Consider the following 22,780-nt stretch of genomic DNA (forward strand, 5'->3'; position numbering starts at 1 on the left):
TGTATTAGTTGTGGCCAGGGAAAGACAACGACAGCGATGTCTTCTCCGCCACAAGTTACAGTACTGTACCCACAGCTCTGCTCTTCTCTGCTCCGCGAAGGTTAGACTGGAATCCGAATGCCCGAGGTACTGTGTTGCAGGGGCTGAACATCAAAACGAAGCACGGCGACGGTAATACAGTATGTATGTACTGTGGTGTTCTGTTTGCAGGACGGCATACTCCGTACATCTTGACCCTGTTGACACACCAACTGGGGCGTTGACGGAGATCAGGTACCTAGGTACCAAGTCCTTCTGGAAAACACGCGAACTGGACAATTGACATATCGGGAGCGCTCAGCATTCAGCGTGCGGGCCGTTACAGAAATCCCTGTATCCTCAAAAGGCGAGAGAGGATCTGAGTCATTGTTCACTCAGATTGCGGACATTGTAGTTTGCGTGGTCCTCTCACCACGAATACGGACGTGAACGTGAACGTGAACGTGAATGTGAATGTGAATGAATACATAGACAGATAGCCAGCTAACAGAAGTAAAAGATAAACCAAACGAAGTTACACGCTCAACCACTCACGACCAAACCAAAGGTACGGTAACAGTCAAGACACCGCGCCAGCCATGACTCTCAGCGGCCGGACGCCGACGACTCCCTTTGTCTTCCCAGCAGCAGCAGAACCACCTCCACCACCACCACCAGGATTGCCAGGAGCTTGTGGGCCCGACGACGACGTCCCTACGGCAAGATTCCGACCATCATCGATCCTCATTTCCCGCAACTTACTCGCCATCTCCTCGCCCATGGACTCCATGCCGATGCCCGAGTCTTCCTTGACGCTCACCCGAGGGCCATGCTTGGTGGTTAACCCCTCAGGAATAGGCAATTCGACCTCCTCGGCGCCGAGCCGGTTTTTGATGTCCTCGAACAGAACCTCCATGGGCGCGATGTACGCGGTCTTGCTCTTCTCGCCCCACGCCAGGACGTGGCCGCACAGTCCGCCGCTGACGGGGTCGTAGACCCAGGCGCCGCTGTCGCCGGGGATGCCGAAGCCGCCTTCGACACAGAAGGACGTGGAGAAGGATTGCCGCCCGTGCATCTTGACCAGAGACATGGCTTGGCTGATGCGGCCGCGGCGGAAGCCGCTCGACCGGCCTCGGCAGTGGACGCGCAGGCCCGAGAGGGACGACAGGGGCGTAATGGTCGTGAGGACGGGGATGTTGCAGTGCCCCGGGGACGACGATGACGACACCTGCCGGTTCCTTGCAGTGGGAGGGTTCGACGCCGTGATTTTGTCCGCGATGGCGTTCTCGATTTTCAGGCGGTCTTCCTGCACACGGATCAGCGCCCAGTCGACTTCGTGTTTCATCTCGTCGCGTTTGACGCGCCGGATGCCGCTGCTGGCGAAGACGTAGCCGAAGGCGTGCGAGGCGAGGTGGTCGTCGTCGCGGTCCTCTTCGCTGGGGAAGAAGTCGTCGTCCACGTCGTCGATGGCGGGCTGCGTCACGCAGAGGTCGTCGTCCGAGTAGGGTGCTATGCCTCGCTTATCGCCTATCGAGGCGGCGTCGTCGTCGGCGTCTACATCTTCCTCGGATGAGGATGATGCGTCGAACCCGTCGTCGTCGTCGTCTTCGAGTTCTGGCGTATCGTCCAGGAACCAGAACTCGTTGCCATCTGCGTCCATGATCGCGTAGTCGGGCCGGATCGTGCTCGCATCGCTTCCGTCGTCACTGTCATTCTCAAAGTCCTCGTCAGATATGTCTAGGTCGGAGAAGCGGGAGAGGTCTTCCTCGGATTGCATGAAACGTACATCGGCTGCAATGTCATACTGGCCGGGCATCTTCCGCGGCGCCATGGCCCGGCGAGGCTGGGACATTTGCTGTTCGCTACGCCGGACGACGTCGTCGTCATCAAAATCTTCCTCTTCGTCGTCGCTGGGGATGTCGAGCATGTGGTGGACCGTCATGCCGTAGGGTTCGCCGTCAACCAGGATGGTGCCGCCAAAGGACACAGGTGGGAGGTGCTCGCAGTCCTTGAAGGCGCCGATGCTGGCTCCACTGGTGGGCTTCTCCTGGTATTTCTGTTCGAGAGGTCTTCGAGCCATGGCTTTGGGGCCTTTGTGCGAGCCGTACCCAGATCGTCGCGGCTTTCTTCTCCGGCGCGTACCGCTTCTTCTGACCTCGCCGTTGAGGAGGACGACTCCCCAGCCCTTCTTGGGTCGGAACTTCTTCCTCAAGACATCACGGACTTTGTTGACCTGCCCACATTGTATACATATGGTTGTCTTTGCACTCTCCGGTCTGCTCCCGAACATCATCAGACTCAGACTGCAGGACGATTCAGGCGAGTCCTTGAGAGCATGCTCAAGTATCTTCCCAAGTTTCGGCATCACCATGGTATTCCACTGGTCCAAGTCTTGCTGAGGGATATCGACATCGGGCCATTTCCGCAGAGGTTTCTCCACCGCCGGCGGCGGTTGCTGGATGGCTTCTGCCTTACGCTTGGAGTGTGTTCGCTTTGGAACTTCGGGTTTGACCTCGTCGTAACTCCCGGGCATGGATGGCAACTTCTTCTCCTCTACCGCTGCTTTCTCTTCGGCCTTGACCATTTGCTCGATGACCAAAAGTTCGAAGACTTCGATATCAGAGACCGGGGGAGGTCCTTCCTCGTCCAAGATGCAACATTGCTGGAGGTCCTTTGCAACCTGAAGCAGGAACGCTCCCGCATCTTCGTAATTGTTCCTATACTGCAGCTCATCTGGGGCTTGCAAGCATTTCAGGACGACGCGCATGTACTTGCTCCCGCATTTCGGGGCGAGCTTATGTGCGTATATACGCTGGACTCTCTCCATGAAGATGTCGCGGTCGTACTTTGGTTTCCACAGTTTCTGTAGCGGCACCCACAGGCCAATCTCCAGCAGGAGCAATCCCAGACTATAGATGTCGTAGGCAGGGACTACCTCCGATGCATGGATGTCATGATCAGGATGCCGGTAGATCGTTGCCGAGAATGGCTCTTCTGTCTGTAGTCGCGACAGGAAATCCTGGCAAGATTGGAGCAGATACGGCGACCTCAGCTCCCGTGGCATGCTGGAACGGTGAATGTGCTCCCTCGTCCCGACAAGCAAGATGTTGTTGCTGTTGACGTACTGATGGGTCTCGCCCTGCGCAAAGTAACCCATTATGGAAAGCGCAAGGTTGTATGCTAGACGGAAACGATCTTCCAGAGCCGGCTGTGATCCTTCGTGGGTGTTGCTAGAGGCCAGCAGGGACGCAAGGGTCCTGTGTTGCTGCAAGGTTTTGTGATCATGGCCTTCGGGCAAAGCATAGACCATGGCACAACGAGGTCCATTCGGGTCGACGGTGAAGCCGAGGAGTCTCAGGTGGCCGCACCAAGACAAGTCGCGGTTCTTGCAGAGTTTCTCTCCAAGCTCATGAAGCTCGAAGACATCCTCTGCACTGCCGATCACATAGGGTGGACAGTCAGCGGCGAGAAAGTCGACGAGCACCGGGCAGGCACCTTGTCGAAAATAGGCGATGGACCTTTCTCGCGTGGGTGTTGAGCCCTCAGCTGGGTCATATGGAGGCGGATCAGCTGCCTGGAAATTCGATACATTGAACTCCAGTCCGTTCCAGTCCACGTGTAAAGGATGGTCGTAGAGGTGGGCGTGGTCGGTTCCATCGGGAGCAGGCTGCGGATGAGCATGTTTGGCTCTCTTTGCATCGCTGCCCTTCTCGTCGGCCCTCCTTGACTCCTCCAGGCTGTACAGCACATCAATGCAAGTGGTCAGCTGGTCAAGCAGCGTCCGACCAGTCCTGACCTCGTGACTCGTCCAGTCCTTTCGCTGGGCGACGGGACTCGAGCCCGGCCCTCGTGCCGACTTCTTCATCTCGTACCTCTCGGGATGCTCAAGTCTGCCACTCTCTTCGAGTAAACGTTTGATCTCCGACATGACGCTCGCCACCACTTCACCGAGCCCGGCCTGGTCGATTTTCTTGTCGATGTCGACATCGCCTTGTGCCGAATACGGGGCTCCAACATCGGTCCAGTGCATGCCCCATGCTAGCAGTCTGTCCTGCTGGATTTGAAAGTCGCGTCGTAGCTCTCTGACTTCGGGCAAATCGGTGACATTGGCCGCGGCTGGCGTGACCTTTGCGCTCTCATACGACTGCTTGGTGTCCGAGTACAGTTTGGACAGGCGCTGGAGATAGGTACCCCTCCGGTGAAACATGGCTACAGACCTCCTTGACAACACCGGCTTAATGTCCGATCCGTCACTGTGCTCTACTCCCTCATGTCGAAGACGTGAATTGCGACGAGACTGCCGATGGTTAGTCCTCTGGAATCGTTGGAAAAGTCGATGATGGCAGCAACAATGAGACGCTCATGCATGGGGCCGTAAGATGGAGGGCGGGGTGAATCTTGGGTATATCGGACGCAGTGGAAAGGCTGCTGCCTGTCTGTCTACTCGGCGCAGTGAGCCAATCTTCGCCACACTGTCGGGAAACCACCACCACTAAACAAGGCCCCCGGATGGCCGCCTGGAGCCCAGACAAAGCGAAATAGGCGCCATTCCGACTGGCTCGGCGTATTCGCTCTTCGCATACCCCAGTTACATGGAATTCGGTGATTCTGCTGCCTGTGCATTTCAGCCTGCACATGACTGATCCTGTATTGCTTTATGACACAACGAGCATATACTGTGTTCACTGCACCACGAATTTAGGCCGTGCGATGCAGCTACCTTGTGATGTAGTCGAGGTCGAACAGGCACCCTTAGACCTCGTCTCGGAGCCACGACTGTCTCGCCTGTCAGCAATACAGTTGCCACATCGCCCCAACAATCCTACAAAACCCCGCGGCTCGAGAGCTATAGAGTGCGGAAAGAGGTAGCAAGAGGAAGTCATTGCATTTCACTTGTTGATTGGTGCTACAATCAATTGCTAGTAGTAGCAACTACTGTCTTGTGTAGAAGTCCTCTCAGACGATACAAATCCAGCTTGAGCAAGTTGCATCTGTGCCGAGCACAAGACAGATTCTCTTGTTGTATGCACTTGCAGAAACCCAATGTCAATCATTGCCCGTGGAATACAGAAAACCCAGTTGCGCCATGTTCATCATCCGTAAGCACCATGATCCATTCCCAAGTGGTTTGTGGAGCAGCTCTAGTAAACAGGGGTGGTTCGTGCTGAGAAAGCGTTCAACCACCGAAACCGTAGAGCGTTCTGCCTTGTCGTTTCAATGCATATACAACATCTTGGTCATGTGTTAGTCATATCGTCTTGCTGCAGCTTGCATTGGAGTAGCAACATACCAAGGGAGGTGACAGTCTTTCTCTTCGCGTGTTCGGTGTAGGTGACAGCGTCACGGATGACGGATTCGAGGAACGACTTGAGGACACCACGGGTCTCTTCGTAGATCATGGCCGAGATACGCTTGACACCGCCACGACGAGCGAGACGTCGGATGGCAGGCTTGGTGATACCTTGGATGTTGTCGCGCAAGATCTTGCGATGTCTCTTGGCACCGCCTTTGCCGAGACCTTTGCCACCTTTGCCGCCTGGTAGAAGATGATTGTTAGTATATTATGTTGTACAGGTGTTGGTGCATGGTGCAAGTAGTCTGAGCCGTGGGGCGGAAAGTGGCCTGCACCAGATCGAGAACGAGGTGACGCGACGACGAGCAGCCGCGGCGACGATGACTGTAATCATCGCGATAATCGACGCGTCAAGGATAGAACTTACGTCCAGTCATGTTTGCAGTTGTGAGATGAAGATGATAAGATGAAGAATGAAGACGTTGACGATGGTCGGTGGATGGTGTGATGTGAGTGCAGAGGCGGAAGCTGAATATGCAGTAAGAAGTGGGCAAAAGGGGAGAGAAAGAGGAAGAGAAAGAAGAAGGGGAGGGCAGGATATAAGCAAGAGCGCAGGGCAGGCGTGACGGGCTGGATCAACTTGGGCTTGGCGGCTGCCAGTGATTCAAAGTTGATTTTCCTCACCAGAAAACCGCCTCACAAGATCAGGCAAAAGACGTGCTGGAAAGCAGCACTTGTTCTGAGCACATCGAAGGGCCGAATGGGTGGTGCTGATTGGTCGTGATATCTCGCATTGTTTCAGGTGGGGCTAGGTGCGCAGATCAGACTAGCGCGACTGCAGTAGCTGATTCACGTGCCGGCAGCAGATGCTGGGGATCAATTCCGATCACATCACCTGACCATCATTGCCGATTCAGTTACTCTGTACTCGTACTGTGATGCTGCGTAGAGTACGAGTAGCTACCTAGGTACCTTGTAATGTCCACAAACGTCTCTCTCAGGTTCACTCTCAGACGAGGCCCACAGATGCAGGTCAGCTTCGGCCTAGCAACATTTTATGTCTGGCCAGCCTGTAACAGAGCTTCTGCAGACCATCTCGAGATTCAGCATCCAGCCGCTATTGAGCTGAACGAATGTGCGGAACTCTAGCTTTTCGACAGACCGATCATTGTACACGTGAGTTCATCGAGTCCTCATGCTCCAATACGCGGCTTCTCCCCTAGAAACCTTTGAAACCCCCATAACGCTGCTTTTCCTTGTACTTCTTGTACCCAACATAGCCACCACCCGCCACACCAGCGAACAGGAGCACTTTGAAGAAGAACCAACCCCAACCACCCCCTTGCTCCTTCGGACTCCTTCCCTTCCCGCTGGCTCTGTTCTGAGAATGTTTATCTCGCCCGCTCTGCGCCGCGACAGGACTGTACAGATTCCTTGTTTCCACGCTGATAATATCGAAGTTGTCCGATAACTCGCCCGTATGGGCGCTGAATCCCAGATACGCGGTGTTGGGCATTTTGAGCGGTTGGTCTGCAGTTGGTGTGATGCTGAAGCAATCGATCCAAGCATCGGGTGCTTTGTATTGAAGTTGCAGTGAGAGGGACTTGTCTTGGAAGTACGTCAGCTTGGCCTTCGTGGGTACTGCGGCACCGCGCAGTCCTCGCGCCTGTGTCCTCGTCAGTCAGACTTCGTCTGGGCACTCCTGAATGGTGCGCCCTTCTTACCGAACAACCGCCAATCTCGTTCGCCTTGCCATCGTTCGCGGCATCATATGTCGTCTGCCCGTCTCCCAGCATACCCATCACGTAAGGAAAGACCACGCCCGGGCGATTGTTCTTGTACGTATCGAAGAATATGCCCAGACCCTCAAATTGGTCCTTTTGTCCAAACACATTGCCTGGCTGTGCCCTGTCCTTGGTGATCCACAGCGCGAATCCATCGCCATGTAAATGTCCCTTGCCGTGGATCGCGAACTCGAACTCGACTTCCCAATTCGTCGCGGTGAGGGGTATCCGTGAAAAGATCCAGCCTGACTGGGAGGGCAAGTCGGAGGCCAGCCGGATGTACTTGTCGGTGCGGATGATGGTGTCGCCGCCGAAATCAAACCACCGACTAGACATGTCGGAGTCGAGGTATGGTGGTTGGAGACTATGTGTCCGCAGCTTGAAGAGAGTCATTAGCTCTGGACACACTTGTTGCGGGGACGCATCGAAGGCTAGCTTACAGCGACGCTCCTCATCTCTGGATCTGCCTCGACAGCTGCCCGCGTGCCAACTGCACATGCCGCTAGCAGCCATAATGAAGACCACATGCTGGATGGCCACTTTCAAAGGCTGAGGGTTTGTGCTCTCAACGTCAATGAAAGAGGAGAGAGAAGGAGAAATGTCACAGCGGCCGCATGGCAAGGAACACCCGCTCGCTGAAAGTCGCGCCTCCTGAACTAGTCGACGTGAATGTCGTTACTGGATTGCAAAGGTGTTCAATTGGTGGTGCTCCATCAGAAACGGCCTCATATTCCCCTGTCAATTGCTCCCGCCAATCGGCATGCGGCATTTTCTGCGGCATACTTGCCTGATGCAGCTCGCTGGATTGACGCAAACCATCTGCATCATTCTGGCCTTTGTCTTGCACAGAAATCAACTCGACAAAGAGCTCGACCAAAGTTCACCGATCACACCAGTACAACTTGCACACACCGTCGTCATCATGGCATTCGGTGGCTTCTTCGGCGGCTCCTCGTCCTCCTCCGACGACAAAAACAACAGCTCCTCCACGGACTCTTCCCCAACCATCACGAATCCGCTCTCCTCTTCCTTTCCATCCTCGTCGCCCTCGACAACACAAACGCTCCAACGCATCCAATCAGCCATCACCGAACAAAGCAACGTCAGCAACGCCAAACAACTCATCTCCAACGTCAACACGAACTGCTTTGAGAAATGCGTGCCTTCTCCGGCCGGGAGTCTCAGCGCGGGCGAGCAGAAATGTCTGACGGCGTGCATGGAGAAGTACATTGATGCCTGGAACGTCACGAGTAGGACGTATACGGCAAGGTTGCAGAAAGAGAGTGCTGCGTTTGCTAGTGTGGGAGGGGCAGCCGCGCAGGCAGCAGGTGGGATGGAGCTGTTCTGAGGGTAACGGCGAGCGGAGTGGGACGACTCGAATTGTCGGTGTACCCATCGCACCCGGACGCCTAGATCCAGCCTTACCAGATCCCGGGTGAGCAAAAGTCGTGGACCCTGGGGCGCTCCTGTTCCTGGATATCTGCAACTTACTTACGTCTCCCGTCAAGCTTCGAAAAGTGGACTTGCCCGATTGCTTGACTTCGATCAGGTCGCCCTTCCTTACCCGTGTACGATATGCTTGGCCGGCTCAACTCTATGCGCCGCCATCTTCTTCGAAGTTGTATATCCGCGATCCCGTCAGAAGCCTGTCGACTTACGGATGTGGCGCTGGATGGGCGTCCAAACACAACTGTACAGTAGAAAACTCACCGCCAGAGCTGGGAGATTACAGAAGGTCAAGAACATGGTTCGTGATAGGATACGTCGCAGAACGCTCTGACCACTTATGTACAATAACTCTTCTCATATCGGATGGGGGCAGGAGTAGCTCGATGATCAAGAACGCGAAAGCGTTGATAGGACTGGAGGCAGATCTGAATGCCCGCTCAGAACCCAACCGCTTCGCGTTGACTTGGTATCTCAGGTTTTGCCGCTCAGAAGTGGACAGTCTCAGAATCTGCAAGCGTGCGGTAGTAATATTCCGATGCATTCAGGTGGGTCTTGCTCTCGCACACTGCATTAGGTGCCTCGTATGATTGTCGATATGGCCTTGTGGAGTCATAAATAGGTCGTTGGCAGCTCTCCATGCCTCATTCACTGCCACCCGGCCGTTCAGACAGGAGCAACCACCCACAACCGCTGCGGCGCACCAAACTTTGCAGAAGCCCACGGCGCCATCATTACCACACCCAAGAGCTTGCTGGGGTGGGACCAAACGCAACGGCCGCAGTCCGCTGTCATAAACCTCGTCGCAAATACCAAAACTGCTCTCACGGCAGGAGAACCCAAATCCAAGCCCCTTTTTGCCTGTCATTGCGTAGCACTCATAACAATACTCGTCAATACCCGAACGGCGGCTCAGTACGTTTCTCCAGCCTTCCCGGTTCGGTCGCATCGGTCACCACTCGGTGAGCAGTCTGTCCTCATCACGGTGCGACTAAAAATCCACAAAGAAATGGCCGAATCTGTAAAATAGGTCAGTCTCGGCACTGGGGGGCCAACTCATGGGTACCATACGGGTCCTCTCCTTTCTTGCCATATTCCTCTGTTTCTTCAGGATATTTGTCGAACTGGCTAGCGTCGCCAGCGCCACCCTTCACTGGAGGTACGTAGGGTGCGTCGATGTCTTTCTTGAGTAGCCGCTCCCATGTGACCTCTGCGAACCATGCATGGTTCTTGATATCGGACGGACCGCCATGCAAGTTGCCCAGTCGCTTGGTCAGGTCATTTGTGATGAGTTGAACCAGGAGATCTTGAGCATCAGCGTGAATGTACGGAGGATACTTGACTCGGCCTTTCAGGATGTTCTCGTAGATCTTGACTGGAGAGCCGCCGTCCCAGAATGGGGTAAAACCACACAGCATTTCGAAGATCAGAATACCAAGGGACCACCTGATTGACTCAGTATCTCTCAAGGAGGATAAAGACACAAATCTCTTACCAGTCGACTGACTTGTTATAACCTTTTGAGGCTACCACTTCGGGAGCAAGGTAATCTGGAGTTCCGCAAAGAGTCCAGGTGATATCAGGTACCTCTTTCGCGAAACCGAAGTCGGTGATCTTGACGTGGCCATGCCGGTCGAGCAGCAAGTTTTCGGGTTTGAGGTCGCGGTATATTATATTCTGACCATGCAGATATTCGAGTGCCAGAGTAACTTCGGCAGCGTAGAACTTGGCGACCGGGTTCGGGAAGCGCTTCGAAGGTCAGTATCAGGACGGGTCCGGCAGGGCTCAGGGTGCGGCATTACCTGCGACTTCCGAAGGAGACTGAACAGCTCACCACCTTCGATGAAGTCCATGACCATATACAGATTCCTGGAATCTTGGAACGTTCCCCACAGAGTGATTAGGAAAGGGTGCTTGACTCGCTGCAGCATGCGTCTCTCGTCGTTGGTGTGCTCGATCTGCTTCATCTTGACCACCTGGGCCTTCTTCAAGACTTTGATAGCGTAATAGCGTTGATTATGCTTTGACTGCACGAGATGCACCCGCCCGAAGCTACCGGTTCCCAATGTCCTCTGAATGGTAAAGTCTGTGAGGGTGTATTTTCCCTTGGTCTGTCTTTGCACCGCCTTGGAGTCCACCACGCCCCCCGAAGGACTGGCGACCGGTGCGGAGTTCATGTTCACTCCGCCGTTGCTCTCGGTTGTTTTGGCATGGGGGTCGGGGGTTGAGGTGGTGGTCACGGTGGTGGTGGCTGCAGTTGACTGGGTGGGAGCATCGGAGGAAGCAGTGGCCTTCGATGACGGTGACGACGTGTCAGTCTTGTGCGAAGATTTGTATTGAATGGGCTGATAATTGCCGCCGCTCTGCTGGGCGGGCTTGTCGTCAGACTCTTTGGTCTTCTTTTTCTTGAGCAGGCCTCCAAAGGTCGGCATTTGGCTAACGTAGGGGAGCGCACGGGTCCCTGTAAATGGAATGCTAACAATAGGGTGATTTCAAAGGGAGCTCGGAGGCCCGTCAGGACTGCCTACCGAGTCACAACGTGGAACGTGGAATGGAGTGAGGCCGACCTCAGAGCAGGTGGGGAGGGGTAGCAGCAATTGCGCCGCCAAATCAAGGATCTATCGACGTAGGCCGTCGATAATTCGGTCGGGTAATGGCTGGCCGCTGGGAAGCTGCAATGCAGGCCGATAAGCTCCAATCGACACACAAGAACACTAGAGCTGGTCAAGAGGGAGTGTGCAGCTATCGTGCAACCGGTGAGTTGGGTGAACAAGTGGTGAGGGAGAACACAGCATAAGCAGCTTGGTTTGTATCACAGAGGAATGCAAGTTCAGGTTGAGAGCGGCAGCTCGAAGCAAGCTGAGACGGGAACTTTGAACTCTACGACGCTTGCTTTCAACTGCTACTAAGAGGCCGAGCTGTACGCTTGTTGGTGATATTATTGGCGACGAGGGCACCAGTGATGAGCGGGCAATGGCGTCGGTACTAGCAGGGTTACAGTTGCGATCAAGATATGCGTGGCGAGCAGGCAAGATCTTCCCCTCCTAAGGGTGCGCAGTGGGTGCCTATGCTGTTCGCACACAGACGAGAGCGCAGGTTCGAGACGCGGGGAAGCTGGCCAGCAAAGCGTGCCCGGGTTTCTCTTGCACTACTGCGGTGGGAGTACACTTCTTCACGACGGGAACCATCACAGACAGAGCCGGTTCCAGAGGTTACTGAGTACAGCCAGTAAAGACCCCGCCCGGGCTGCCCGTGCCCCCTGCGGCCTGAGCCCCTCCAATCCTCTTTTCAAGCCACGTATGTCACGAAATGAAGCATTCTCGACCCCGCCAACGAGGGCAGAGGGACCCAGCCGACTGGCTAGACCAGGAGTGCGGAGTATGACCGCTGGCTTCGACGAACATGATATCTGCCGCCGTACTGTGCCGCAGAGCTCACCGGCGCTGAGGTAAACATCGGACCAGTATCACGCCCGCGCCAGCTTCATCTCGCGGGTCACCTCATCCACGATCTCCTGCGCTTCACCAGCTGTCCGCGCCTCGAAATCGTATCGCTTGGACTCGTTCACTCTCCGGACCACGATTCGAACCAGCTTGGGATGTTTGGAGCTGACCTTGCACTTCAAGATGTCGTTGAATGCAATCGAGCTGAATTTGGCGTTGGAGCTGGAGTCTGCCGGCATGACATGGATGATGTCGCCGTCAAACACCAGCACTCTCTGACTTCCCTGCGCAAATCCTCCTAACTGTTTCCTCGTCACGTAATACTTTTTGAAATTGCTTGCGCTCGATAGCAAGTCCTGCTTCAGCGACGAAGCTTGCATAGGTTGTCCTCTTTTGTTCTTCTTCGTCGGGCCCTGGATGTCCAGCAGCAGGGGCGCATTGGGTGAGGAACTTCCAGGTGACCCCGTCAAAGTGACTCCGGCACCGAACCGCCGCCGGACCAGGTCCAACTCGGATCGTACGCCCAGAGCTTCCACTGTCCGATCCAACGGCGCCACAGTATTAGTGCCAGCCACCTTGAGCACAAAACCCGCCTTCTCAAGGTTCCATCTCTTGCACACATGGTCCAGGATTTCAGCGATGTAGCTGTCGGTGGATGTCTCTATCATCATCGTCTGGGCGGTCATGTCGTGGTTAAGGTATCGGATCTTCAGGGGTTTCGTGGAGCCCATGCGAGGAGTGGCCTGCGGCGCGGCCGGCGCGGGAAGATCTGCCGGGGTTAAGGAAGCATTGGTGAGAGCGGTGGTGAAAGGTTGTCCAGCAAGAAGCATGTTAGAGCGCGACACTCCTTTAGGAGTGCCAGGACGCTCTATCGTGGGCAGTGGAGCCTGTCCTTCAAGTGTGGTGATAGGCCCAGCGTCTGTCTGTTCAGGAGGTCTTAGTTGAGGTGTTTCCTTCTTATTAGCTTCGTACTGAGATGCAGATGCCTCCACGAGGGCAAACTCATCGAAAGGCCGGCCCCTGGTCCGGCCTCTACCGGCTCGATTGTTGTTGTCAGTAAAATCCGTCACAGGCCTGGTCCGGACGAGCGGAGGAAAGTCTTCGTCGACCTCTCCGTCTTCCACCATCCGCAGTGTCCACTTGTTGACATCGAGCTGTTCTGTAGTGAGTTCTGGTTTCAGCCCTTCCTCCTGGTATCTCCAGAGAGCGTGGCCAAGCGCTTCCGCGACAATGATAGGATTGCCATCTTTGGATGTCCGAGCCAGCGGCATCTCAAACGGGTCCTCGGCATCCTCCGAGAATGGCGCATATATCTTGATCCACAGAGGATTCGGAGTCCCTTTACCAGAGAGACCAGCGAACGCTTGCAAAGGGTTGCTGGGGCCTTTTTTCTGTGCCCCCAGAGCCGCTGAAAGCAGGCTCTTAGGCTGGATCATGCTTATAGGTCGTGGCGGCGGTAGCTCATGCAGTATTGACATTGTCCTCTGTCTTCTGGGCGATCCAGGCTGAATCGAGCGCGGTCCTGAACTTGTTAAACTGCCCAAGGGTGTGGAATTCAGATTCGGGTCACCTAAAGTGTTGAGCAGAGATGTCGAGTCCATCGTGTCTCCCAACTCCGAAGACATGGCAGATCCGACCGATTCGGCATCGGAGTCGTCCTGGCCGCCTACATGCTGACCAGCTCGCGCAACTACTCCGATGGGATCTTCGCCAGGGAGCGGAACAGATTTAGAGGTTTGGCCTGCGGTCAGTTGACGGCGCTGGAAATATGCTGGATCGACTTCGTTCTCCGAAGACATATCACTGCTCGTAGTAGTGTCGCGCCTGGCGCGAGCCTTCACAGCTTCAACGGCACCAAGCGAGCCGGTTCGGCGCCTGTTGTCGGTCGTTGGTTTATTTGGCGAGGTTGTCCCGTCGTCTCCATCGGTACCATGGATCGGGGACGAGTCCGCACGATTGCGAGCAGGCATCTTTGCAAATCTGATTTGCTGGACAGTGCGTTGGCCACCGTCGCCTTCGTCTTCCGACTCGTCCGTCAGATCGCTACTGTCGTCCTCCTCCACTTGTTCTCTTCTTCTCCGCCGCCTCATATGAAGCGCGGGTCCGATTGTATCATTGCTAGTCCTGCCGGTAACGAGGCCACCTTCATCCTCTTCGGCATCATGTGAGTTTAGCTGCTGCAGGTCTGCGCCTTCCTTGAAATAATTGGTGTTGACAGATGTCGGAATTGGGGGAGAATAAGTCCGCTGGGTGGGATCAGCAGACCAGCCAGCTGCACGAAACCCCGGTGTGTTCAGGATTGATGAGTTGACGTTGATCAGTCGCTCAGCAATCCCGTCTTTGGCGCTGGCCAAATAAGACGTCCGTAGATACCATATAGCAAAGCTGTGGTGCTAGGTTAGCAAACATCCCTCCCTGAGATCCAGCCGCGTGACTGCGGGATCTTCTTCCCGGTCAAGCGACTTCACTCACTCTTCATTCTGCAACAGAGCCATGCTGAGGTCGTGCCTATGCCGCTCAAGTGATGAGCCAAGGGTGATCAGAACTCGACCGAACGGGACAACGGTTCTATATGGCGGAGCTCGACCACGGCCATCACAGACTCCTGGAATTATAAACGTGACAGCACTATCAAAGAAGACCCTGCCCAACCAGTACCTGTCGTGATGTAAAGCGACGGCCTTTGTAAACGACAATAGTACGATTGTTAGTGATGTTAGCCCGAAACAGGACAGAGTTGAGGGGTGGGGCTAAGCCCAAGCCAGGAGATTACGGCGTTAGTGAGCTGCGGGCTTCACCCAATCAAGTTGCAGCTATCCACGTCAGCCTTGCCTGTGGCTCAGCTAGCCTTTTCAAGCCTTGTCTCATCGCGGCGAGGCGACGGGGATGGTGCTGCTCTCGTGCCTATTACTAAAGTCTTCCGGCCCTTTCTTCACATTGTCGCCGTCTTAGCTCTTCCGTGGCTTCTCATCTTCTCAACCTCACGCTTCTAGCTCCTTCAGCCCAGTCATGGCGTGTCCGCACGCCCAGTCCCAAGACCTTCGTCCTCCAAGACCCAACCAGAGCGTCTACCGTGAAGACTGTACGCAGTGTTTTGATTCCATAGACGATGAAGCTGGCCTGGACGTCTGCCTAAGCTGCTTCAATGGCGGTTGTGCCGGCGACCGTAACCATTCTCTCCTTCACCACTCTCTGACGAGTCATCCTCTGGTGCTGAACATCAAGCGAACCCAGAAACACATTCAGCGCGATGAGCCTCCTCCGAAGTTGACCAAACTTGCAATCGCTGCCGAAACGGAGGAAGACAAGTACGATACAACGACGAGAGTGAAATGCCATGCGTGTGGTATCCAGGATGTGGACCGGTCATCAGGAAATCTGCCTGCAGTTGTCGACGGGGTCATGAAAGCCATGACCTTTGCCAATTCTGAAGAAGTCAAGGCGTGGGAGCAAGAGTTTACACCCTGCGAACATACCCTGTGCCTCCAGCAAGAGGTGGGCAGACAGATTGAGTCACAAAACCTGGGTTCATGCTCCAAGTGTGAGCTAAAAGAGAACCTCTGGCTCTGCTTAGAATGCGGAAATCTAGGCTGTGGCAGAGCGCAGTTCGGTGGTGTCGGCGGTAATTCTCACGGATTGGCTCATGCAACAGAGAGTGGACACGCTGTCGCTGTTAAACTTGGTTCGATCACTCCAGAAGGCAGTGCCGACGTTTACTGCTACCACTGCAACGAAGAACGGGTGGACACAGAACTGGCCAAACATCTCGCTCATTGGGGCATCAACATTGCAGAACGTGAGAAGACCGAGAAGAGCCTAATGGAAATGCAGGTTGAGCAGAACCTGAAATGGGATTTTTCGATGACCACAGAAGATGGCAAGGAGCTGTCCCCTCTGTTCGGCCAGGGCTTTACAGGTCTGAAGAACATCGGGAATAGCTGCTACCTCAACAGTGCCGTTCAATGTCTCTTCTCGTTGCCCGATTTCCAAGTCCGATACTATCGCCCTGACGAACCTCCTCCAACCACTCAACTACCAGCGGAAGACCTGGAGACCCAGCTGCGTAAACTTGCTGATGGTGTGCTCTCTGGTCGGTATTCACGGCCAGAGACCAATACGCATGCGTCGCCGGACGATCCAGAAGTGCCTCACCAGAAGGGTCTCTCGCCTGCAATGTTCAAGCATCTTATCGGACGAAACCATGAAGAGTTCTCAACCATGAGACAACAAGATGCGTTCGAATTCTTGCTCCACCTCTTCAAACATATCAGCATATCCAACAACTCCCAACCTTCGCAAGACCCAGTGCAATCTTTCCGCTTCGCCATGGAGCAGCGTTTGCAGTGCTTGAATTGTCAGCGGGTCCGGTATCGAACTGACGAACAAGACAACATCTCGATTCCTGTGCCAGTGCGGAGAAAGCAGGTCGTTAACAGCGAGAGCGGATCAACAGATGCGCCAAAAGGGTCCGAGTTCGAACCAGTGTCGCTGAAAGAGTGTCTGGACATCTTCACCGCGACGACTGCTGTGGAGTTGACCTGTCCTGCTTGTGGGTCCAAAGCTGGATTTACCAAATCCTCAAAGTTCAAAACCTTCCCCAAGAACCTAGCGATCAATCCTCTGCGCTTTGAGATCATCAACTGGGTACCAACAAAGCTTGATATCCCTGTGCAGGTGACGGATGAGGCGTTCGATCTGAGTCCTTACAAGTCTTCAGGTTTGCAACCGACTGAGGAGGAGCTGCCTGAAGATGCAGACGTTGGTGGCTCTACTTCGGCTACTGCGGCATTCGTCCCAAATGGGGAAGCTCTCAGCCAACTTGAATCTATGGGCTTCCCTAGGGTCCGATGCGAAAAGGCGCTCCATGCCACCGGCAACGCCGATGCAGAGGCAGCGATGAATTGGCTGTTTTCGCATATGGACGACCCAGATATTGATCAGCCTCTGGATCTCGGTGGCGGGGCGGGCGGTGGCTCGGCAGATGATGCTGACAAGATTGCGCAGCTTGGTGACATGGGTATCGGTGCACCGCAGGCACGGAAAGCACTGCGAGAGTGCAATGGTGATGTCAATCGAGCTCTAGACTGGGTGTTCAGCCACCCCGACGATCCAGGGGATTTTGGTGGAGACGCACCTACTGCTCCGAAGGAGTCAAAGACACTTCCCGGCAGCGAACACCTCCCTGCCAAGTTCGAACTCCAGAGCATTGTGTGCCACAAAGGCTCAAGCATCCATGCCGGGCACTATGTAGCGTTCATTCGAAGAGCCATTCCTGGAACTGACAAAGACAAGCACTGGGTGCTGTTCAATGACGAGAAGGTCGTCAAGGCGGTGGACGTGGATGAGATGAAGAAGTTTGCATACATTTACTTCTTCCGCATGGTGGAAGGATGATGCACAGCAATGAGAACACCAGAAATGACAAGAAAACATTGGCTTACGACGTGACAGAACATGAACCGTGCATGAGAAGCAACCGGGGCATTCTGACGAACATGAAAGACCGCAGCAACGGAAAAAGCTACCAGCATAGCATGGGGTTGGCATAGAATAGGCTCGGCTAGAAAGAGGCTGATGGAGACATTCTCAGCCTCGTCGGAATTGAAATCCTTTCATCATGACGTCAATCCCGAGGTTGACAACTCCAACGTGCTCCAACAAGGCTGCGTCCCGCCGCCCACCAAAAATTGCGTGGGGTTTCTGCATCTCCCGCTGCTCACAACCTGAAGAAATTGGTGGTCCTGCCTTGTGACCATTCTTTCCATGTCACACTGTTCGCTTCAAGTTTGTTGCACGCATGTCGCCGACCTCGAGTGTATTTCTCCTTGACTCATCTTTAGCAGTCCTCGCCTGCTATATTCGTTCTCGTATTCCTCGATCCTCCGACTAACCATACCACTTTCACCGCCATGTTCTTCCTCCTGCGCTGGATCCTCTACTTCCTCTCCCTCTACGTCTTCACCATGCTCTCCTTCTTCGCCCTACACACCTACCTCCCCGGCGCGCCTCAGATTCTTGGGTTCTTGGCTCGAACCATGGCTGCGTACCTGAGCCTCATCGCTTGCGCCGCCTACGGTACCATCGCATCTGCAATCCTGAGGGTCTTTGGGTTGCACTTTACCTACGGCCAGTGGACTACCGCCAAGGCGTTCAAGAATCTGTGCACCTACACCCTGGGTGTACGGTTCGAGATTCTGGACAACGGAGAACAGATCTTGAATAGCACACGCCCAGCGGTGTTCATAGTAAACCACCAGACAGAACTCGACGTCCTCCTCCTCGGCTGGATCTGGCCTAAGAACTGCTCCGTCACTGCGAAAAAGAGCTTGCGAAACGTCCCCTTCTTGGGCTGGTTCATGACTCTCAGCGGCACCATCTTCATCGACCGTGTGGATCGATCAGCCGCCATGAAAGCCTTCGAAGGCGCAGCAAAAGCCATGAAGGAGAAGAGGCAGAGCGTGGTCATCTTCCCGGAGGGGACGAGGAGTTATTCTCTGGAGCCCATGTTATTGCCGTTTAAGAAAGGAGCGTTTCATCTAGCGGTGCAGGGAGGCGTGGATATCGTACCCGTTGTAGCCGAGAATTATAGTGCAGTGTTGAGCCCAAAGTTGAAGAGGTTTAACGCCGGCACCATACGAGTCAAAGGTAGGTTGCGCCCTCAGGACGATAAATGTTTCATCCGGGTTGCGGGGCTGGCTGACCGTCGAGACAGTGCTTGATCCGATTACCACGAAGGGTCTTACTTCTGCCGACGTCGATCAACTAACACGGGACACCCGCGAGAAGATGCTCAAGGCCCTCACTGCCATGAGTCAAGACCCCGGATCTCGGTCTATTCGCAATCAGAAAAAGGATTCTTGAGTTCCTGTTTCGAAGGGCAGAAGCAGGCCGTGATGGCTCAGCACGACTCCTTCATTTCCTGCGCCAAGCTTTGGCCTGAGCCAGACTAAGCAAAGGCATCCCCCGTGTGAGCATGAGTGCCCAAAGCAATACTGCCTAGCTTGACGTGCGACGGCAAATATCTTTGCGTTGATTGCCTCATGGAATGGTGACGGCATGGCGACACGAGAATTGGCAGCCACCTTTGTTATCGGGAGATAGGAGGTGCGCATCCGGTATTCGCAGGAAATCTTCTGCGCCAGTCACGAGCAGTGGCGAGAGCCCTTTCCATTGGTTTGAATATGTCAATGGAGACACGAAGGTTAGCGGATCACCACGGACACGAGGTTACGAATAATGATGACGACGCTACCAGCCATAGAAGGCTAGGAAGGCCCCAAAAGCAAGTTTGAGCACAGCTATGGCATACCGGGTGGAATAACGGGCAAGGAGATGAAAAGTCGGGGCATCACAAAGACCATGGCAGTGGTGGTAGTGGTGGCAGCGGTGGTGGTGGTCTTTTTCTCTGAATATCATACCATCCAGATCATACGGCTTCATGCACAGTCATACGGAGTACCGAGCTCAGGACGCGTTGAGACCAGTCCAGTGGAGCTCTAAGCACCTCGACGTGGCCTTGACTTCAAGGTAGATTTCTTGCACGACATGCATACAAAGATCTCGGGTCAAATACCTACAGTAGCAGTGAGTAGAGATCAATACCACAGAACAGCATTGCATAGAGAGAAAGTGCGGTAGAAGATCCTCTCTCTTTCCCTTCCTCTCTAGCCCCCATGCCCATCACCCCTTGGAGGGATGGGGTGATCAGTGATCACAGACTTATTGTAGTAGGCACAAGCAATTGCACATCGTGGTGTAGCTCAATATTGCGTGGACCGCATCTATCACAACGACTGCATCTATCACATTGATCGCATCTATCTTATTGATCGCATCTATCTTATTGATCGCATCTGTCTTATTGATCGCATCTATCATATCCACCACATCCCTGACTGTCGCATGTGCACAGTACTCAACCAGAGAGATGTCCCGATTGAGGACTGATCGAGAACGGTATGGTAGTACTGTACTGCTCTGTACGTTCTAGACCGGCGGGAACGACCAGGGATATAGTATCTGGCTCGCCACCTTCACCTTATTCCTCGGGCCCGGACCTCGACACGTGGGCTTCGACCTTCATCGTCCATTGTCGAACTCTTCAAATGGGCGAACCAAGAGCCCGGCCCGTCCGAGGTATTCTTTGACCTGCATGACTGTGTACTCGCCGCGGTGGAACTACGCCAAAGAAAACGTTGTCAGCTAGGGGGCGAACTAACTCCAAATCGAGCAATCGAGCAGGCAGGCAGGCAGGCAGGCAGGCAGGCAGGCAGGCAGGCAGGGAGATTTCCAAACCATTGTGTGAAAAAGTGTGAGAAAAACTCGGTTTGAATGAGTTCGAAGGATGAAAATGATTAAAAGACGACTTACCATTCCGGCTCCCAACGCCGCGTCGACCTCGGTCTTCCTGAACACCTCGTCGAAATGGGCTGGGATTCCCGCCCCGGAAGAGGCAATCACCGGGATGGTCACGGCGCTCTTGACCATGTCGATCAATTCAAGGTCATACCCACGATTCGAGCCGTCCCTGTCGATGGCGTTGAGCAATATCTCGCCCGCGCCCATTGCTTCAACGGCCTTGACGAGCTGCACGACGTCGAGGTCTCGGGTCTCGCGACCGCCTCGGATCGTGCATGCGTACCAGACGTGTTCCCTGCCTTGAGCGTCTGGTTCGGTCGTCTTGATCGTGTGGTGAGCTGTCTCGGACCCTGATGAGACGAACACCCTCTTCGGGTCGACGCTGACGACCACGGCCTGAGCACCATACGCGGCTGAGATGGTCTCTATACTCGTTTTGCCGGAGAGTTTGCCCCCCGCGGAATAGTATTCTTCCGCCGCAAGTACGGCGTCGCTCCCTATGCTGACTTTGTCTGCCCCCGAGGCAAAATATAATTTTGCCACGTCCAGTGCTGATACGGTCTTCCCCGTGGCTGGGTCGACCATGTCGCGGATGCCGCCTCCAATCGTGAGCGGCACAAAGACCGTCTCGGATGTTCGCCGAAGGATCTCGAGCATCGGTAGATCAGTGATGGGGCAGTCCCGGAACGATGTGATGTTGAGGAACGTGACTTCGTCGGCTCCCTGATTGTAATAGCGCTGTGCCATCTCGACCGGTTTTCCCAGGTTGCGGACCTGAGACCCTGCCGTCTTCTCCCGCACATCGTACTGGTCTCCCTTTGTGACAACGAGGTCTCCTTGGTCGTTTGTGCGGACGTCAAGGCAGGCGATTATCCGGCGGGTTAGACCGTTTGTGCCCGCGTCTTTGGTTGCAGTCCCGTTACTCGGTGTCGCAGTGCCAGGTATCGACGCGTGGACTGGATCTGACCACGTCTTTCCCTCGAGGAACGCCTTGATGACTCTCAGTCCCGCGGCGCCCGACTTTTCGGGATGGAACTGCGTGGCAAAAATGTTTCCCTTGCCAATCGCTCCCACGTACGACTCATCGCCGTACGTCGCGGTGGCGACGGTCCAGCCCTGTTCCTCCAGCTCACCGGCTACGTAAGGGGCGAAGTAGCTATGCACGTAATAGTACTTACTCCCTGGATTTAGGCCGTAGAAACTTCTCCCCTCGCCCTGATGGTCTTGATCGCGGTCGTGGTGGAGAGTAGATGCATCGTTCCACCCTATACAGGGGACAGACTTCCTCGATCCATCTTTGTTGCTTCCAGAGAAGCGGTTCAACGACGCCGGGATGAGGCTGAGGCCTGGGACAGAAGGTGCTTCCGCGGAACCTGAGAACAGCGCTTGCAGACCAACGCAGATACCGAAGAAAGGTTTCCCGGCGGTGATGTGCTTCTGGATGGCGGGAAGATAGCCAGCGGATGAGAGGGAGTTGAGACAATGCCCGAAGTGGCCAACGCCAGGAAGGATGATTTTCTGTAGACGGGACACTGTGGTTTAGAGCTGGAGATTCAGGTAGTTGAGGTTCGACGACATGGAAAGCCCTTTCTAACCTCGATCTTTGGCAAATGCCAGGTCCTCTGAAGCACAAAAGATAAAGAATAGGGAAACTTACTTCTGCTTTCACGACGTCCTCGGGACTTCTAATCCATTCCACTTCCCATCCACACTTCTCGATCGCATTGACTAGGGAACGGATATTGCCCGCGACATAGTCGAGCAAGTGTACAGTCGGCATTTTATTAAGGGTCACGATAGATGGAGACGCTGCCTCGACAGCTGAGGAGGAAAGTTCAAGGGGGGAGGAGAGAGACAGAGATATGACTCAGGGCTTCTTCCCCATCTGCCGTCGACGGGTAGTGGTGTAAGGGGACAGGGCTTTGGAACGGCTCGATCGAGGACGACAGCAAGCCAGTCTGACCATAGCTTGTCAGTCTCTGAAGTAGGATAGCGATACGGGAAGAGGACGGGGCGGGAGATAGTTGAGATGGTTGTCATGCTGGCTACAAATTTATTTCTTACCTGGTTTATTTCTCCTGCATTCGGAAGCAATCAAGAAAATCGAGCGACGTCATTGGTCGAACGTCTCACCACTCACAGTCGCCCGCTGCTTGCTAATACTGTGGGCTTCTAACTACTAATTAGCGCTTGTCACGTGGATGGGTCATGTAAGCAAAGCCGTGCACGGCCGTTCAGACTAGCACCAGCAGGCCTTTCCTGCCTGTCGCCTGGTACTCAGGTGTAAGTGCTATTGACAGCATTGGCTCTACAGCTTCGGTATGTGAAGACATAACAGCTTGCGGGTAATGCAAATAAGCGCTTCGGTCCTCGAACATTTTGCCCTGGCAATCGACTTGCTACGGGTCACGACACATTCACCACCACAAGACTCAGAA

General features: G+C 54.5%; 9 protein-coding genes across 9 annotated transcripts; 3 read left to right on the forward strand and 6 right to left on the reverse strand.

Annotated features, from left to right (window-relative positions):
- Nucleotides 1–598: 598 nt before the first annotated feature.
- Nucleotides 599–4,225, reverse strand: G647_00599 (uncharacterized protein; the record flags this gene model as incomplete). Its single annotated transcript, XM_008724002.1, has 1 exon — nucleotides 599–4,225. The coding sequence occupies one exon, from the start codon at nucleotides 4,223–4,225 to the stop codon at nucleotides 599–601; it is 3,627 nt and encodes a 1,208-aa protein (XP_008722224.1).
- Nucleotides 4,226–5,194: 969 nt separating this feature from the next.
- Nucleotides 5,195–5,748, reverse strand: G647_00600 (histone; the record flags this gene model as incomplete). Its single annotated transcript, XM_008724003.1, has 3 exons — nucleotides 5,195–5,250; nucleotides 5,309–5,554; nucleotides 5,739–5,748. 3 exons carry the CDS (start codon nucleotides 5,746–5,748, stop codon nucleotides 5,195–5,197), a joined length of 312 nt encoding a protein of 103 aa, XP_008722225.1.
- Nucleotides 5,749–6,530: 782 nt separating this feature from the next.
- On the reverse strand, nucleotides 6,531–7,431 carry G647_00601 (uncharacterized protein; the record flags this gene model as incomplete). The annotated part of the gene is made up of 2 exons (XM_008724004.1): nucleotides 6,531–6,977; nucleotides 7,036–7,431. The coding sequence occupies 2 exons, from the start codon at nucleotides 7,429–7,431 to the stop codon at nucleotides 6,531–6,533; spliced, it is 843 nt and encodes a 280-aa protein (XP_008722226.1).
- A 586-nt stretch (nucleotides 7,432–8,017) lies between these two features.
- On the forward strand, nucleotides 8,018–8,443 carry G647_00602 (uncharacterized protein; the record flags this gene model as incomplete). Its single annotated transcript, XM_008724005.1, has 1 exon — nucleotides 8,018–8,443. One exon carries the CDS (start codon nucleotides 8,018–8,020, stop codon nucleotides 8,441–8,443), a length of 426 nt encoding a protein of 141 aa, XP_008722227.1.
- Nucleotides 8,444–9,572: 1,129 nt separating this feature from the next.
- G647_00603 (cAMP-dependent protein kinase type 2) lies at nucleotides 9,573–10,973 on the reverse strand (the record flags this gene model as incomplete). Its single annotated transcript, XM_008724006.1, has 3 exons — nucleotides 9,573–9,987; nucleotides 10,037–10,290; nucleotides 10,344–10,973. 3 exons carry the CDS (start codon nucleotides 10,971–10,973, stop codon nucleotides 9,573–9,575), a joined length of 1,299 nt encoding a protein of 432 aa, XP_008722228.1.
- Nucleotides 10,974–12,007: 1,034 nt separating this feature from the next.
- On the reverse strand, nucleotides 12,008–14,479 carry G647_00604 (uncharacterized protein; the record flags this gene model as incomplete). Its single annotated transcript, XM_008724007.1, has 2 exons — nucleotides 12,008–14,369; nucleotides 14,457–14,479. The coding sequence occupies 2 exons, from the start codon at nucleotides 14,477–14,479 to the stop codon at nucleotides 12,008–12,010; spliced, it is 2,385 nt and encodes a 794-aa protein (XP_008722229.1).
- A 514-nt stretch (nucleotides 14,480–14,993) lies between these two features.
- G647_00605 (uncharacterized protein) lies at nucleotides 14,994–17,378 on the forward strand (the record flags this gene model as incomplete). The annotated part of the gene is made up of 1 exon (XM_008724008.1): nucleotides 14,994–17,378. The coding sequence occupies one exon, from the start codon at nucleotides 14,994–14,996 to the stop codon at nucleotides 17,376–17,378; it is 2,385 nt and encodes a 794-aa protein (XP_008722230.1).
- Nucleotides 17,379–17,893: 515 nt separating this feature from the next.
- Nucleotides 17,894–18,845, forward strand: G647_00606 (uncharacterized protein; the record flags this gene model as incomplete). Its single annotated transcript, XM_008724009.1, has 2 exons — nucleotides 17,894–18,629; nucleotides 18,697–18,845. The coding sequence occupies 2 exons, from the start codon at nucleotides 17,894–17,896 to the stop codon at nucleotides 18,843–18,845; spliced, it is 885 nt and encodes a 294-aa protein (XP_008722231.1).
- A 1,218-nt stretch (nucleotides 18,846–20,063) lies between these two features.
- G647_00607 (imidazoleglycerol phosphate synthase, cyclase subunit) lies at nucleotides 20,064–22,122 on the reverse strand (the record flags this gene model as incomplete). The annotated part of the gene is made up of 3 exons (XM_008724010.1): nucleotides 20,064–20,162; nucleotides 20,355–21,860; nucleotides 22,000–22,122. The coding sequence occupies 3 exons, from the start codon at nucleotides 22,120–22,122 to the stop codon at nucleotides 20,064–20,066; spliced, it is 1,728 nt and encodes a 575-aa protein (XP_008722232.1).
- Nucleotides 22,123–22,780: the final 658 nt, after the last annotated feature.

The sequence above is a fragment of the Cladophialophora carrionii genome (assembly GCF_000365165.1).
Source record: "Cladophialophora carrionii CBS 160.54 unplaced genomic scaffold supercont1.1, whole genome shotgun sequence".
In the NCBI taxonomy this organism is placed as follows: Eukaryota; Fungi; Ascomycota; class Eurotiomycetes; order Chaetothyriales; family Herpotrichiellaceae; genus Cladophialophora; species Cladophialophora carrionii.